This window comes from Platichthys flesus, chromosome 7 (assembly GCF_949316205.1).
Source record: "Platichthys flesus chromosome 7, fPlaFle2.1, whole genome shotgun sequence".
In the NCBI taxonomy this organism is placed as follows: domain Eukaryota; kingdom Metazoa; phylum Chordata; class Actinopteri; order Pleuronectiformes; family Pleuronectidae; genus Platichthys; species Platichthys flesus.
In genome coordinates, this window is record NC_084951.1 from 7,270,608 (window position 1) to 7,287,730 (window position 17,123).

The window sequence follows — 17,123 nt, forward strand, 5'->3', positions numbered from 1 at the left end:
ACTATCCTATACTATCCTATACTATACTAAACTATACTATACTATACTATACCGTGCTATACTATACACCAGGTCTGCTGCACATATATAGTATAAGACCTGAGCGGTGACAATTTTAATCGTCTTTCTTTTTTATTCAAGTACAAATAAGACAGAAATTAAAGGATATATATATGACGTGTGTATGCGTGAGTCAGAGAATAAGTAAGCTAATAAAAAGAGAAAAATAAAAAAGGGAAAACAGTGAACTGGGCACAGGAGAGGAGAAAAATGTGGAATTACAGAGTTCTGTTAATTTAAACTAACATTTCTGGTTAAATCAATCAGACCACATTAAGTAAACGTGAGCTTTTTATACAGATGTGGTTAATTTTATTGACATCAGAGACATCAAACCTCACCAGTGATTCTTGTTTACGACAGCGTGTCGCGACGATAACAAACAGCCCCAGTTTACGGCAGACATGTGTACCAAGGAAGCTTGTTATTAGCCGCACGGCTGCCTGCTAGCTCCTGTTCTGTTTCCTAACACCCGGACTAAACGGTCATCCGGTTGAGTTTTGTAACCGTGACAAATGGATGTCGGAGAGCTCCTGAACTACCAGGTAGACCTTTCATTCTGCGTGTCAGTGTCAGAACTCAGCTAACATTAGCTCATCTTATGCATTTGATGTCATGCTGCAGCTCTGCTAGCACTTACCTCTGAACGTTAGCAAAACGTTAGCATTGTCCCGCTGTGCTTTGTTGTTTCAATTCGCGTTTTTTAGTTAACCATCAAAGAATAACACGAAGTTTTCCTTGTGTGCAACCTCAGAATTGAACAACTTGAGTCCAGTTGTTATTTACATTAAACAACATACGTAGTTAGCGTGCTAGCTACACTGGTAGCTCTGTTTCTGCAGAGAGAGCCTGCGATACTTAAGAGTGTAACTAAGTTGTGTTGCCTCAACTATTTTTACACACTAAAGGATTGAGATAAGTACTAAAGCATTTCAGAGGGACGTGCTTTGTCTGTCAGTTACGTCTCTTGTGTTGTGTGCCAAATTCCAATCAATATTATTGATACATTAAATATTTGTAGATATACACTCATCATAACATAAGAGGAAACGTGTTTATTGAATTGGCACAGGACTGATCTTCTTAATAATCGGCTCTTTACATGTTTTGTACGGCTACTCTGCTGATATATTATAGGTGCAATTTGAAACTATGTTAAAAGTAAGAAACGTAAAATGTGCAGTGTTCTCAGATTTTTGGTTTCTCTAGTAGTTTTTGCCAATTTTGTGTAGTTGGGCACATATTTTTCGATTTGACACTTTCATGTGTTCTCTTGCCTACCTCATTTTAACTATCTGCTGCCGTTACATGTGAATTTACTATGTTTATCTTATCTTATCAAATACAATTGTTTATCTTTGTGATTTCATAATCATTTAATAGTTATGTCATTCGGTCAATTTGTATGTTTCAAGCTTTAGGAAGAGTATGATTCTATTTTCTGGTTTCACACCATATTCCACAAGCCACACTTCATTTCAAGACCTCGCAGCCTCCCCATAGACATCTTCTTCTCTGAATAGACCAAATTCCTGCTCACACTATTTAATTTCACCATCCCCTTTTATCCTACAGCCTGATAGAGGAGCAAAGCGTCTCAGGCAGGAAGATGGAGGAGCAGCAGGAGGAGATGACTCCCGAGGAGGGAAACAGCAGAAAGGACAGAGTGTCAGGGATTCTGCCAAATACCGAGAAGTCACAACAGGAGGTGGGATTGAAGCAGGGATGGACGCTAATGAGCTGACTGGGGACAGGAAGAAGATCCTGGAGAAACTGATGGACCGGGATGAAGATGAACCTGAGGTGGGCAAGATTATTATTATAGCGTTATTATAGAATTGTCACTTTTTTCTGCAAAGTATGTTTCTTCTAAAATAACCTACTACCCTTTTTTTTGTAAAATGTTTTTTGTCACTGTCATCTCAAAAAGTTAACGAATATTTGTTTTCACATATTATGCCTCAGATATAGCTGTCACTCACAGTTATACTATTGTAAGTAAGTTGTTCACCCAAGATGGAACAAAGAAAATATCAGTCTTAACTGTGAATCTGCTGGATAGATTTCAAGTTGATTTTCCAAGCAGAGATTCATCCTCCGTCATCTAAACCAACCTAGTCTCATCCATATATTGTTTAAAGTTCAAAAGTCACAATTGATCCATTTTATTTACACACAAAGCAAGATTTATCCTTCTGTTAAATTCTTATGTATATCAGGCACTTGAAGCAGAACCGTGGGGCGACACATTGGGTTGGAAATACCATTTGGAGACAAAATAGCTGTGATTGATTCTAAAGCTGTCGGAGATTGTTTAGAGTGAAGACAACATAAATATGAAAAAAAGACTGAGCTCTCCTTTTCTGCCATTCATCTATCAAAGCCATCTCTTCTTAAAACTGTCTCTACCACCCCTGCTCTCCATTAGTCATTTAAACAATGTAAAAACAGTGATGGAATGCTTTTATATTCCGTTATGAAACAAGAACAGCATTCCTGCCATGTCTCTTCTCAGTTAGTGACTGAAAGTGTAACACTGATTCTAAGGGGATTATAATAAATCCACTGTATGATTCTATTATGTATGATGCAGGCATCTAGTTTTGGTGGGGGAATGTGCTCACCTGTGTGTGCGCACACATGTTTGTGTGTGCGCGAATTGGGATGGAACTCCGCCCTGCGCGATTCAGAGAGCAGAGAAGAAACCTAAACGCGCAACCATGTAGAGACGGAAATGACATGGCATCATATAAATAACATAAGGCCATTTAGTTTGTTTAAAGGGGACATACTATGCCCATTTTACCAAAAGTTGATATGGTTCTTTGGGATCTTAATGAAATGTCTAACATATTTTGGTCAAAATACCACAAGGATCGTTTAAAACAGCAGCTTTTTACCCTGTCTAAAACAGCCCTCCTCCGATTGACCTGTTTTGAGTGCCCCCAGCGCCCCAGCGCAGCCCCGCAGTGGGAGCTTAAGCTGGCACAGCAGCAGCATCCTTCCAGACTGTAGAGTCAACGTTTAGAGGTGTCCCTGGGGTCCCTTGTTTATGCGGCCACTTAAATGTCTGATGGGTAGCAGCAGCGAGCTTACGCTAGCCGGGGAGCCGGGCTCTCCTAGCCGGGGGGAGCCCCTAGGGAGCTAGGGGAGCCGGGCTCACAAGCTAGCGTTAGCTCGCGAGCTAAACGGGCCGGTGGTGCTAGAGTTAGCTCGCTCGTCCAAGGCCATGTAGCGAGACTCCCTACATGGGCATGGTGTGACTATGATTTTTATTTCGGTCATAATCCCATTGGAGGTACTCTAGCGTATCGTTTCTGACATAGAGGAACAACAAAAAAATCCCGGGAGTTGTTTTTTTCCAGAGTTTTTAGGACGGTAGACATGCCTGATACCCAAATTAACGTGTAGAAGCACTACAAAAGTGGAAATTTCATAATATGTCCCCTTTAATAAAAGAGCAAGCTATAGACCTGTTTTATAGGAAAGGTAAGCTTAAATGACTTGTGTTGAGATCTGGCGCTATATTAAAAAAATATATAGCGCCAGATCCGTTGTGGGGGCGGGGTGCCCCCCTAATATAATGGTAGGGGAAACACTGATGGATATGAGCTACACAGATGTGTGCAGAAAAAGTTTTCTGAACACGCCCTAAGTTCAAATTGTTGATAGATTGTTGGAGTCAGAGTTTTAAGTTTGTCTTTTGTGTTGACCCGAGTGGCTTTTGAGTCCAAACATTAAAAACAACATTCACACCTGACCTTTGCAAAGGCAGTGGAATACAAAAAAACATTAAAATGAAGAAACATCTGGAGCAGGAAAGTTTCTTTGCGATTATTTTTGGTCAATACCTTTGTTTCCATGTTATGTAGTGCATTAGTAAAGTGCACATCTATTATCCTGTTCCTATTATCCCTCACTGTGGCCTTTTAAAATATTCACTGTGTCAAGAGCTACTCAGAAAAAAAGTGCTGCTCTGTTCCATAATGTCAGGCAATTGTAATTTCCCAGCCTATCATTAACTGTCAGACACTTCACAGGCTTTTAAGACATCATGAGTTCCAGAGCGTTCTCTTGGTTTCCCTGATTGTAGAAAACTTGTACTCTGCTCTCTCACATAATTACTGTGATTCTGTATGGGCTCAAATGGAAGTCCATCATCATGACCAATAAAAGCCGTTTTTCTTTCTTACTGTCCCTCTATATCTTTCCCTTCCCTCTTTTCCATTATGTGCTTATCAAACAGGCAGAGCTGGTGGATGAGAGTTCGGTGAAGAAAATGATCCTGACCTTTGAGAAAAGATCATACAAAAATCAGGAACTGAGGATTAAGTTTCCAGACAATCCAGAGAAGTAAGTCCATTAAATGGCCTAGTCCATCACCATATAAATGACAAACTGCATAAGATAAAGCTAATTTTATGTGTTTATATATTATAGTTATTTCCCCCCCAATGATTAAACACAGTTTCAGTCTGTGCCATGCTGTTCCCAAACAGAAAATGTTTCTTTCTGTTATGGCATAATACCTGTAAAAGTCATAACCATTCCTGTGCGGCACTTTGACGTTAGTTGCAACACAGTAATGGCTAACATGCAAACCAAAATGTATTTTTTTTAAACCAGGTTCATGGAAACTGAGCTGGATCTAAACGACATTATACAGGAAATGCACGTTATCGCCACGATGCCAGATCTCTACCATCTGCTGGTGGAGCTTAATTCCGTCCACTCGCTGCTGGGCCTCCTCAGTCACGAAAACACTGATATCCTTTCAGCAATGGACAGATCCAGGCAGTCTTTCAAAATGTATCCATCTGTTCTGTCTATAGCGAATAATTCTGCAGATATTATATCCTACATTTTTTTTCTTTGGTCAGCAAATGTTGTGAAAGGAACTAATCTGCCAATGAAATTATCCTAGTAGCAATTACTTTGTCTTCAGCCTCATATTTGTTGTATCTCTTTGCCATTGTTCAAACACAACAGTAAGACCCAAAATTTGAATTTCCAATTTTCCATGTTCCTTTATTAACATACTTCAGTTTGAACAATGTACTGTAGCTAAAATTATAAGCATCAACGGTCACTAAACAAAAAGTACTGACGATTTTCAGTGGTCATCCCGAGCACAGGCTGGGCAACACTAACTTGATATCCAGTTCCCAGCAACTAAGCAGCACCAGCTTATTGTCCTTAGCCTGAACCACATGTTGCCATAGCTGTGGTGGACCTGCTGCAGGAGCTGACAGACATCGACACGCTCCAAGAGAGCGAGGAGGGGGCTGAGGTGCTCATAGATGCTCTGGTGAGTTCTTTGGTGATTTTGATGAAGCAGCACTTTGTGGAGTCAATACTTAAGTTTCTGGGTTCTGACACCTAAACCAGGCAGAGATGATTTATCACCTTGTCTTTCTAAATGAATCAAAAGCGAGGCCCTGTCTGCCCTCGTTGACTGAAAAACATGTAGCCATTTTGAGTTATAATGTTTCGGACTACAAGCCGTTGTAACGATGCTGCCTCAGTCCAGTGTCTGTATAAACTGTATATTAACTGATAGAATATAGCTTTTTTTCAGCTAGAGAAGCAGATTATTATCTTTGTTAATGGGGATGTTTTCACCTGTCCTTTTATTTGTTTGTGAGTAAGCATGATTACACAGAAACTACTGAATTATCACCAAACTTGTTGGAAGGATGTAGTATCCGTTAGGAAAAAAAAATTCATTTTCGTTAGGATCTGGATCAGGGGGGAGTTCTTTAATTTTCTTTCTTTAACATTGTGTAATATGGTGTTTTTCAGACTTTGGTGGATTTCTCAGAAAATAATTCATGTGTCTTGTAGAAAAAATAAGCATGTTTAGGGAGCTGATATTATGTGTGCCATTTGGTGCAGATCTAAATAGAAATTCAGATCCAGTGAATCAAATCTAGCGCCTTGGTGTTCGAAACCCTTTATTGGGCACCATTCCAAGTAAATGTAGAATATGTTAAAAAACTATTTTGAATGTAACATGATACAATACATTTTACGGATGTTGTTGTATCATATAGTCTATTCACTTTTAAAGCATATTGTGGTTCAATTGGGGCACAAAGATGCACGCTACTGAACTCAGTCTCAGTTTTCTTTCTTTCTCCCTCTTTCTTCCACCACTAAGCTTTTCATGCTCTCTATGAGCCAGGGACAAATTTTGATGGCCCATTATGTTTGCTGACATTTTGCGGCAGACACAAAGGTCGAACTACAATAATGTGCTGATATACTGTTAGAGGAGGAAAGAAAGGTGTGCCCCTCCTCCTTCATGGCTGTCTCTAAAAATAACAATATTGCCCTGAGACCATAGCAAATATGCAACATTAACATTGAATATTGAAGGCTTTTGCTGGCTAATAAAGCTTATGTTTTACAATGAAAACTTCCCATAATACTATTTTGCAAATGTATGAATACAATTGGCATATAAAAGCAGCACAAACAATACGAACATGAAATCTGTGCAGCACAGTCTTATGTTAAGGTATCCAATGTTGGTTTTGATGATAAATAAAATAACTTATAACAATTGAGAAGTGGAGAATAGACGATTACGCCTGTGTTGTTAGGTGCAGAGAGCCGACCCCAAATGTCTGAGAGTCGGCCAATACATAAACTTTTATTAAACACTTACTCTTTGGCTAGAGTGGAATCTAGCAGTCGATTCACGCTGTTAACTAACTGAGATGAAATATAAAAACTGCTGTGCAACCTGTAAAAGCTTCATCCAGTATATTCCTAAAGTGAACACACACTATGATTTGCCTCGCAAATGTTTTGTTTACTCCACGTAACTGCCTGATGATTTGGCTTGCGTGATGCCATGTGAAGGAAATTGTTATACTAAAAATGTTACTTTACAGCGTTTTATCATATGTATGTGATTATAATTGTACATGATAATTGTACATGATGAAACTAGGATTAATCCCTGGTGGATCTGCCTAAGTCATGTTTTAACATTGTTTAACGCAGCCCTGACGTCTCTTTCTGTCTGTAGCTGGAGGGTCAGGTGGTGGCCCTGCTGGTGCAAAATATGGAGCGACTGGATGAGCAGGTGAAAGAGGAGGCTGACGGCATCTACAACACACTCGGTAAGGAGATTCACACTGAGCCTTAATCAAATAATATCATGTTTGTGTTTATGCTTAGACAACTTACATTCACATGAATAAAGTTGTATTCATTCATTAACCTCATTGCCATACCCTCTCTGTGTACTTCAACATAATCCCTGGACAGAAATGCAGTAAACTAGGATACATTTTTTATAATTCTAGATATCCTTATATTTCTCATTGATTGTGGACTGAATTTGAAAGTGAAGTACATGAAGTTAGTTTTACATTAGACATGTTAGGGTTACAATAAGCACAAGAGTTCATTTAAAGAATAGCCTCATAGTTTGGTGTCCACACATTGTTCGTGCCGCTGTAAATACAAGTCAAAAGTCTCAGAACCTCATTGGCAAGTGTGATGTGGCCTCATTGCACCGCATCCTAAATGAATATGAGATTAAAAAAATCTATAATTTTAACCAACTAGCAAATAGCTCAACTTGCTTTTTGTGTTTTTGCTTCTTGGCTTATTGTTTCTAATCAGTACGAAAGCGATTTTGAATTCTTAACTGTCAGTAAATTATCTGATTTTGCTTTGTAGATGCTGACTTATAAACCACACATGTTGAATGGTAACACTGATATTATAATGGAATGCACCATAGCCTGTGTATAGATGAACCACACATCTTCACTTCTCTCACTATCCACCATTAAAGCTAAAATATCTTGGATAGTAACGGTGCCATCTTTAACTTTTGGGGCGTGAGACTGCACAGTAAAGATCGGTTGATGGCGCTGTGGAAGCAAGGTTCCGTCGATATATTCACTCGATCAATCAGTCTGTCTCAGCTGTCAATCATGACCTTTTACTCCATACTTAGAGCACTAAATAACTCATTAAAACCAAACATAGAAGAAAGATTAACACTTAGACAAACAACTGCATTATAAGAACTACTTTTACTAGAATCATTTGAGATAATATTATTAGTTCTTTTTAGGATGGTCCATGTCCAATCCATTAATATGGATGAGGCTAGACATCCCCTAGGGGGTGATGGAGACACTTTGGCTTCACATTGTAGGAGCAGTCTTGTCGTCCATCTTTATATATTATTTATGTTTAGCGCAATCACATATTAGAGAAAGGCAAGTAAATCTGACGATCACCATGACTATTATAACAGTGACATGATTCGCTGATGCGGCGCTATGTTGGACAAGTGGTCTCTTATGATCCTCTTTAATGCTATTTATTATATTAGAAAACTGAACAGAAATTTACTAACATGATAACACGAATAACTTACAAGTAGATGTCAATCTACACAAGGTAGAACTGGCGTAGATAGAAATTAAAAGACAAAACACAGCTGGAGGGACTCAAAAACACTACGATTTGTCTCAGCAGCAAAACAAGACCTAGACTGGGACTAACAGTGGCAGCACAGCTTTGTACATTCATTCATATTCAAAACGTGGGACAAATATCTGGGAGAAATCTCAGACAAATTCCACCTCACAGACATCTCTGTGGCCCTATTCCAATGATGGTTTAAAAAAAGACAGGTTTGGATAAAACTCAATAACATTTGCATATTCGGAGCAGGACTGACTGATCAAGCTCGTCTCATTTAGTTTTGAAACATGACAACCTCCTCCAGAGGGAAGTAGGCCTCCAAGGTGTGTATGCGGCTGGGTTGTGGCTCTTGGCGCTGCAGTGACAGGGGGTCCTCGTGGACCTGGGCTTGGGCGTAGACAAAGTTAATTTGTATTCTTTAAGCCGTTTCAGTGTGTCCCTCTGCTGTCAAGTGCCCTAAACTTTTTCAGCGAACAGAAGATGTCAGTTAAATGTTTTAGAAAAGAAGAAGCACTTTTGGAACAAACGTGGGTGGTTTTGTATTTTTTATCCGAGAGGTTTAAGACCTCAAGGTGGAGCATACAGGTTACAGAGTCAGAACCATTGGAGCGGGGATTTGACAGCGGTAAATGAAGACTCAAGGTCTACGAGGGGGCATGGGCCAGCAGATAGTTTGAGAAGTCACGGTCCCTGTGTTTAGCCTCACATGAATCCGACTTTTCTGCCTCTCAGCTCTTTTTGTGTGCACTGAGTCTACTGAGATGTTTTTTTTCTTTGTTGCCAGATTGAGGCCGCGTGTCAGGAGGGTTGTTAAGGTGTTTGTGTGTGTGTGTGTGTGTGTTTGCCTCTGTTCGAGTGTGGGTTATATCGAGGGAGGAGAGCTTGTGCATCCTTTATTCAAGCTCGTGTGTGTGTGTGTGTGCGCACACTTGCGAGTTTGTGTGTGTTTGTATCATCAAGGGAGCTTTCCAAGCTTGAATAAGCCTTTTGTCTGCCTTGGCTGCTCTCTGCTCTGAGCCTGCTGTCCTCCAGGATGCTGTCTGTCTGCTCTGTTTGAATCACTGATAAAGGGGCTCCCACTCTCTCCCTCAGCACCCTTCCTCTCCAACTTTTCTTCTCTTGCTTTTCCTCAAAGTTTCTTTATCATCTGCACCCCTTAATTCTAGTTGTTGCGTTATTGGATTTTTTTGTATTTTGTATTTCTTTGTAATTCTCTAGGTCTTCATCTTCATCAACCCCCATATTTCAACTTTGTTATATTATAGTTTCAGCAGCGATGTTATCATATTCAAAAATAATTCTACTTTTTTCCTTCATTTGTAATGCTAAGAATAAACCTCATGATGAGAGATAGGCATGAGAGAATAGGTGAAATTAAACAGACACTTGAATGATTCAGAATGTGTTGATGGATTCAGATATTGGTATCATAAATATGACTTATATTGTCATATGACTAATATATGACTAATATTTGAACATACACCAGAACAATGTTCATTGTAAAATTTCTGTGAAACATTCAACCAGCACATTTCCCTGATCGGTCTCTCATGCTTCAATATGGCCTTGTCACTCTGCTGCTGGACATGGATCCAAAATGCTGTAGCTTTCTTTCTGCGTTGGAATCTCTGTGTGTTAGTCTAAATGCTTGTTGTAGTGTTGTCAACGGTAAAATTAACATAACAACTGAGTCAGTAACTTCTTCCCTCATCATCTTCGACATCCAGTGAACAAAAACACCTCCTGTCTGAATTCTCAGTAGAATTTCCTGCTCTTGTGAATGGGTCTGAGTGGAAAATCCCCTGCTGTGTTATTCATATGAAAGGCAAGCTCTGGAGAAAATCCGGACCTAGTTTTGTGGAAATTCTCCAGAGTTCATGTCTTTATTTGTTGTACTTTATTTTTATTTTCTCAGCCATTGTATTTTATGTTAGTGCGTCAGGTTTAAGCCTCTTTACAGGGGATGCATTTGATTGCTGCACTTAACAGTATTAGTAGAAGAAAATATTTTGCACTTACGTCAATGTAGCAGAGTAGTGCCACCTTTTAGATCCACGTTTTACTGAAATTCTATTTGAGAGCCTCCCAAAATATTATTAATTCAGGGTATGACCTGAATGTGAGGGTGTCATCATCAATATGCGTACCAACATTTCTCAAACATCTGTTTCAGTATGCTGCAGTATCTCCCCTTTTTATGCTCTTGCCATTTCTTCATTCCCTCACTTCCGTCTCCCTCGCATCCCTCATCATTGCCTCGTCTCACCACCTCTTTTCATTGCTTCTGCTCTTCCTCTCTCCCCTCCATCCCTCCTAGTTCCTCATTCCTCTCTCTTTTCATCATCACCACCACCACCACAGTCTCTCTCTCTGTCGGTCACCTTCTGCTGCAGTCTGCTCTGATAGAGATATCATGTGTCAGAAACGGCTTTCTAATGACAATATTAGAATAAGCTGGGACTGATCCCAGACGAACCCTCTACATTTCACAGTTCTCTTCCTTCAAAGTGTGTTTGTTCAGTGTCTGCGCAGTATATGTTCACTTGAGACTGACAGGACGCTTTGATATTGGCCTTTGACCATATTAAAGCAGTAGTGCGTGAACACTGAATTCTATAATGACGGTGACCGAGAAAAAGAGTTTATTGACCAACTAATTCCCGGATCCTCCTAATAGGATCCTTATCGTATCGATTCCAGTAGTTCAGATTGGTGCATCCATACATATTTAATCTCTATCAGATATTGGAGCTGGTATTTTTTCAATGATTCAGCTCGATGAGTAAATTCTGATTTTTGATATCTTCTTCAGCAATCGTAGAAAATATGGCGGAGTTCAGACCAGGCCTGTGTGCAGAGGCCGCGCAGCAGGGACTCATGCAGTGGCTGCTCAAGAGAATCAAGGTAAGAATGTGGCAAGAGTATTGGCTTAGGTCATCAATAGAGCATCAACGATCAGTCACTTAATCGATTAGCCGATTAATAGATAATTAATTTCAACTATTTTGATGAATTGTGTCAGGTATTATCTAAGTCAGTATTTCTAATATTGGTATGTTTAAACTTCTCAAATGTGGAAATGTTTAATTTAACTGATTAAACTAAATGTAAGGTTTGGACTTTTGGTTGAACAAAACATTTCATGACAATACATTGCAGTGTAGAAAATTGTAATGAACTTTTTTGATTGTTTTATTATTTCATATAGACCAAAACGTAACCACTAATGGCAACTATCTTATAATAATGATTTAACCAATGCCCAGTTAGACATGTTGAGTTTTATTTTATCTTACATAGATTTTTTTGAAGAAGATCTTTTTTTTTCAAACAGATTTTCATTCTATAAGAAGTTTTTATGGTGGACATTATCAAATTATAGTTTAGTTGGAGATTTCTGTCTCAACCATATGATCACTCTGTTGGCTTGATATTAATAATTAAAAAGGTTACGTATGGAAATGACTAATGACAACATTTATTTCATTTTAAGTCAGTGAAGATACAGCTGAAGAAGTTTTAGCTTTTACAAAAACACCTGTATGTAGCCCAGCGGATCCAGAAAATGAAAGATCAGAAATCATTGTTGCTTTATATCACCATTATATACAATATATTAAGTATAATCTCTGTTTATGGTTAATACAAATCTGATTTAGTTGTAGACGTAATGGTAATCTTTTCATACTATGAACAACAGAGGTACTCAGGATGAGTGATGATTGGAATTTTGTCTCTTTCAGGCAAAGATACCGTTTGATGCTAACAAGCTGTACTGCAGTGAAATCCTGGCCATCCTGCTGCAAAACAACGACAGTAAGTAAATGGCCGGTGGGTTCCTCGAACACACCATCATTTATTTTTGGTCCAACTTTCTTTCCTTTAATTTTCCTCCATACTGTCGATTTCTTTTCTTCTTTCTCACTATCCCTTTTCCTGCCCATATTGGCTTTTTTTCTTGTTCCCTTTCTGTCCTTCATCCCCCTTTTCCATCCCCAATTTTTGCGTCCCATCATCTTTCTTTGTCATTGACCTTCTCTGGCACTATCGTTTCTTGTTGTTACTTGTCTTTCACTTTCTTTCCTCCTTTTCTCATCCGTTACTATTTGATTTAATGCCACCTGTCATGTTATTTCTATTCTTTCTCCCTCTCATTTTTCAGTCTGTCCATGTCACTTCTTTTATTCCCCCCTCCTTGTCTCTTTGCCTCCACTCTTTCCCTGCCTCACTAGAACCCTGTAAAGCCTCAGATGGCTGTAGGTCTATCAGGTCCTTTGACAGGTTCTCATTAATGATACCTGCCCTATTGATATTCAGCGGGAGCCCTGTCTTCATTTCAAACTCATTCGTGGTGCTGCCTCCATGCATTATTTTCTTCCTGCCCTTCAAATGCAAAATACTGTCTAATAAAAATATATTATTCACAAAAGAAAGAAAACGTGCTGCCATTAATAATGTTCCATATCACAGCGCTGTCAGTGTCTTGAAGCAGGAATCTGGTGGGTCACAAAAATTCTATTAGGAAAATGACAATTTGGGGAATTTTTGATGTGCTAATTTAAATGTAATTATTTCATCCTGCTGTCAAATCTGACAAGAAACACCCCTCTGAAGGGTTTATATGTAAAATACTTGCTGCTATGACCGAGAGCCGCTTCTAATCCCGACTAATTAAGACCCTGAAGATTCGCCATATTGTTTGAATATAATTCTGCTCTTAGTTACGGATATCTCACTGTTTAGGGAAAAGTATGAAACAGTGCGGCAAACCAGAGTTAGTTGTGTGTGATTTTAAACATTCAGGATTTCAGTATGTTGAGATGAAGACAGTTCACCCTCACTTTTGACCACCAAGAAGTAGAACTTAAGTGCGGAAATCTAAGCACATTTTCATGCACCGGTCTAGATGGATAACTATATATTTTTCAGTGCCCTCATTCTTCCTAATTTTCTCTCTGGAAGTCCCTCGTGTTTGTCAGCATCCGTCCTCTGCCTCCTGCTATTGTCCCTGAATTTATCTTTTACTTTCCCTCAACCATCCACTTAAATCTTTTTTCTGTCCTTCCCATTACTCCTTAAAGGTATGTTTTCTTTAAACCATCTCAATTTATTCTCCCTCGTTGTCCTCTTCCTCTATTTTTATCTCAAAGCCTTTCTCACACTTTGTTTCTCTCTCACACAGATACCAGAGAACTACTGGGTGAGATGGATGGCATTGATGTGCTGCTGCAGCAACTATCTGTAAGATTTGTTTCTATTTTTAGTTGGCTCCATCACTACTCTTTTTAATAACCCATCATCCATTTCAGCCTCATTTGCATGGGACTCGCAAATCTTTGTAATTTCTCAAACAGGGGCGTCTTTAAAATTAGGTCCCAGTCTAACACTAAACAATTAACCCCAGCCTCCATCCATAGATATTTTTCGTGGGTTTCTGAGCAACCTGTGACATTTTAAATGCCTTGGCTGTTCAAAACAGTACAAAACAATTTATAACCTAGCTTAGGTGTACACTGCTGATGTTCTCACACTATTCCTCTCTCTGTTCTCTTAATTGTTGTACTAATCTGTTAAATCACTGTGTCACACTCAGCGTGTTGCTCCTGAGCACTTAAAAGGCTCATTTTACCAAAATCGTTCTAAAAAAAAACTTTCAGAAACTGTTGGTGTGTTAAAAAAATTAGTCTTTCATGTAAAAGTACCATGCCCGTCTGGGTTTCTTTTCAAAATGCTCATTATTTCATTGCTCTCTCCTCCTGGCTCCCCTTTCAGGTGTTTAAACGTCACAACCCTTCCACTGCAGAGGAGCAGGAGATGATGGAGAACCTCTTCGATGCTCTGTGTTCCTGCCTCATGCTTTCTTCCAATCGGGACCGCTTCCTCAAAGGGGAAGGGCTTCAGCTAATGAACCTAATGCTTAGGTGAGCCTGAGCACTGTAAGAAAGTAATAACTAGGACTCACTCCTAGTCTACTCAATAGACCATACTCACACTGCAGCCGTTTTTCTACTTTAAACCACAGTCCGTGTGGGAAGCTCAAATGCTGCTATTAACAGAACAAAGTTGTGCTAAAATGGTCTATTGTATAAATGAAAATGTTTGCAGTATATACTTGGGATGATAATGTTGTTTTTTCTGTCCATCTGCAAGTCAATGTGAATTTACATGAAATTATATTATTCCACGATGGCCAGTGCATGACATCTACTAACTTTTTTGACACACTGTTTGCATTTACACTTAACTTGCTTTTTTCCTTTTTCAGATATCCAGATATAGATCAATTGTATAAGAAGCTAGCACTAACACCTCACTCCCCCTCCCTGCTCGATTATGATGTACCTGGCCCTTTAGCTACATCCTCGTTTTGTACTTTGTCTCATCTAACGCGGGAATTGAGACCTTTTGAGTCTGTGAGCTAGCCATGGCAACCTGACGTCTTCCAGCAGCTAAAATTAGCTTGACGTGTCAGTATGAGCAGGGTAGTTGACCAGGAATGTGTTTCCATATTGATTGACAGCAGTGACACTTTGACCTTCTCTGGGGGAATACCTCTGCTCTGCTGCCAGGCTGCTGAGTCACAAAAGCATCTGACAGCACCTCACCACATTAAGATACATATATTTCTCTATCTCTACATATACCTTTTATTTCGGTGTCTAGATGAATCTCTTTAAATTGTATTTTTTAATGTTAATACATCACTTCTCACTGACAAAACATATTGTATTGATAACTTAATAGAACATCTCTGCCCTTAGAGGTCAGTGCAGAACTTTCTATGATGGCAAAACTTAACCATTGATAACATAACAGGGTGTAGTAGCACTGCACACACCATCACTTCTGTCTGATGTAGGGCTGCCACTAACGACTAGTTTTGTATCGATTAATCTGCCGGCTATTTTACAGATTAGTCGATTAAGCTAAATGATTAATTTTCCTCCCAAAAAATCAAATTGAATCTGTCATTTCATGAATTGAAATAAAACGTTTTAGAAATCGAAAAGGTAAATTCATTAATCAAAAAAAAAGATGCGTCGATTTAAAATATAGATGTCGACGCATTTCCAGCGCCGACGCCGAGACGAAACCTTAAAGACTCATGAGGACACTTTACACGCCTTTATGAAACCGACTCTCAGCTTCTCCACCCCCGCACTGATAATCACATCACTGTACACCTAGATTTAGGGTGTCGATCAATAGCTCATTATTGGAATGCAAAAACGCTGCTGTGTTAAATCGTCCACCAGGGAAACAGAGTAAGAAAAATACAAAAAAAGGAGGGGAAAACAGCCAAGATATGACTTTGGGAAAGTTGAATTGTGCGTTTGTTTTGATTCACAGCAAAGGTAAATGTTTTTTCTTGATTAATTTCATGTATGAATTATTTTCATACTTCCACAATACACAGAGTATAGTACATGGAATAAGACACTGGTTGATTTATACACCTCTCATCCTCAGTGTATGATTTCACTTGTTGATAATGCCTCTAAAACACGTGATGGATGTCTCCTACATTATCCGGCCATTACCATACATTAGTCATCCACCTTTAAGGTGATGTAATGTTAACAGTCCTTCTTTCATTACTGTTTGCCTTTTCCAACAGTTGGCGCAAATGAATGTTCAATCTTTAGTCAAGTAATCATTTGACATTTTTTCATTTACTTTATGATTGAGAGCGATGATCGTTTATTGTGTTTAGTGTTAGTGGAAAGATTCTTGAGCCTTTATTCAACACAATTATTACATCAGCACTTCTCGACTGGTATCAAAAACAGCAGCACAAACTGACCAAACACATCATCTTTTAAGTGTTGTCTTTGTAGCTGCTGTAGCCCTGGTACATTTAGCTATATTTAACATGAATACGGTTTGTGACTGCAATTGTTTGGCCAAGTGTGCACATTATACAAGTTTAAATACCAGGGGTCATTATTTATGTCTATTCTATTAGTGAATTCTTACTGTGCACTCAGTGAACTTTTAAAGAATTGATTCTGTTTAAATAATTGGCGGCTTGATTGAATTCGTATCAAATTTTGTTTTCAAACTCTTCAAGGCCTGAGCGAAACTTATTTTTGTAAAAATCCAAAACACACAATAGAATCCAAAATTAAATAAAATAAAATTCTAACAGCAGCTTGATGTCACAAACCCGTTAAAGTAATATTAAAACATCAAACTTGAAAGTTTAAAGCAGTTTCATTATAATTTTGAAGATTGATCTTTTCTTGCCTGCTAACCAAGACACAATGCAGCTGCAAAATAACAAAAACAGAGTGAGCAACAGAATACAAAAAAATAATCATCTTCCCTCACTGAGACACTTATATTGGTTTTTCATCAAAAAGTCTATTTCAATTCCCACCAGGCCGCCTCTTTTGTTTATAGCTCTGAGCTACATACAGAGTTTCACATCTGGTGCCTTGATTAATTTTTGGCAGAGCTAAATGTTTGTCTGACCAAACTCTGTAAAAAGTTTATTTTACTTTACTTATACTATTTAAAGTATCATGAACTTTTTTGAATGCACATCCTTTCTAACTTTAAGGGATCCTTACTGTTTTCTGCTTTGGCCGGTGTTTAGGGTT

The 17,123-nt window shown here is 38.8% G+C and overlaps 1 protein-coding gene across 1 annotated transcript in view; it reads left to right on the plus strand.

Moving 5' to 3' along the window:
• Positions 1-465: 465 nt before the first annotated feature.
• Positions 466-17,123, plus strand: part of ctnnbl1 (catenin, beta like 1) — a 48,879-nt gene continuing 32,221 nt past the window's right edge. The window contains exons 1-10 of the mRNA XM_062392100.1: positions 466-605; positions 1,636-1,863; positions 4,307-4,413; positions 4,687-4,826; positions 5,271-5,368; positions 7,097-7,190; positions 11,333-11,424; positions 12,264-12,336; positions 13,703-13,761; positions 14,293-14,441. Coding sequence (XP_062248084.1) covers positions 576-605; positions 1,636-1,863; positions 4,307-4,413; positions 4,687-4,826; positions 5,271-5,368; positions 7,097-7,190; positions 11,333-11,424; positions 12,264-12,336; positions 13,703-13,761; positions 14,293-14,441 — 1,070 coding nt within the window. The 5' untranslated portion in view covers positions 466-575. The remainder of the gene's footprint in view (positions 606-1,635; positions 1,864-4,306; positions 4,414-4,686; positions 4,827-5,270; positions 5,369-7,096; positions 7,191-11,332; positions 11,425-12,263; positions 12,337-13,702; positions 13,762-14,292; positions 14,442-17,123) is intronic.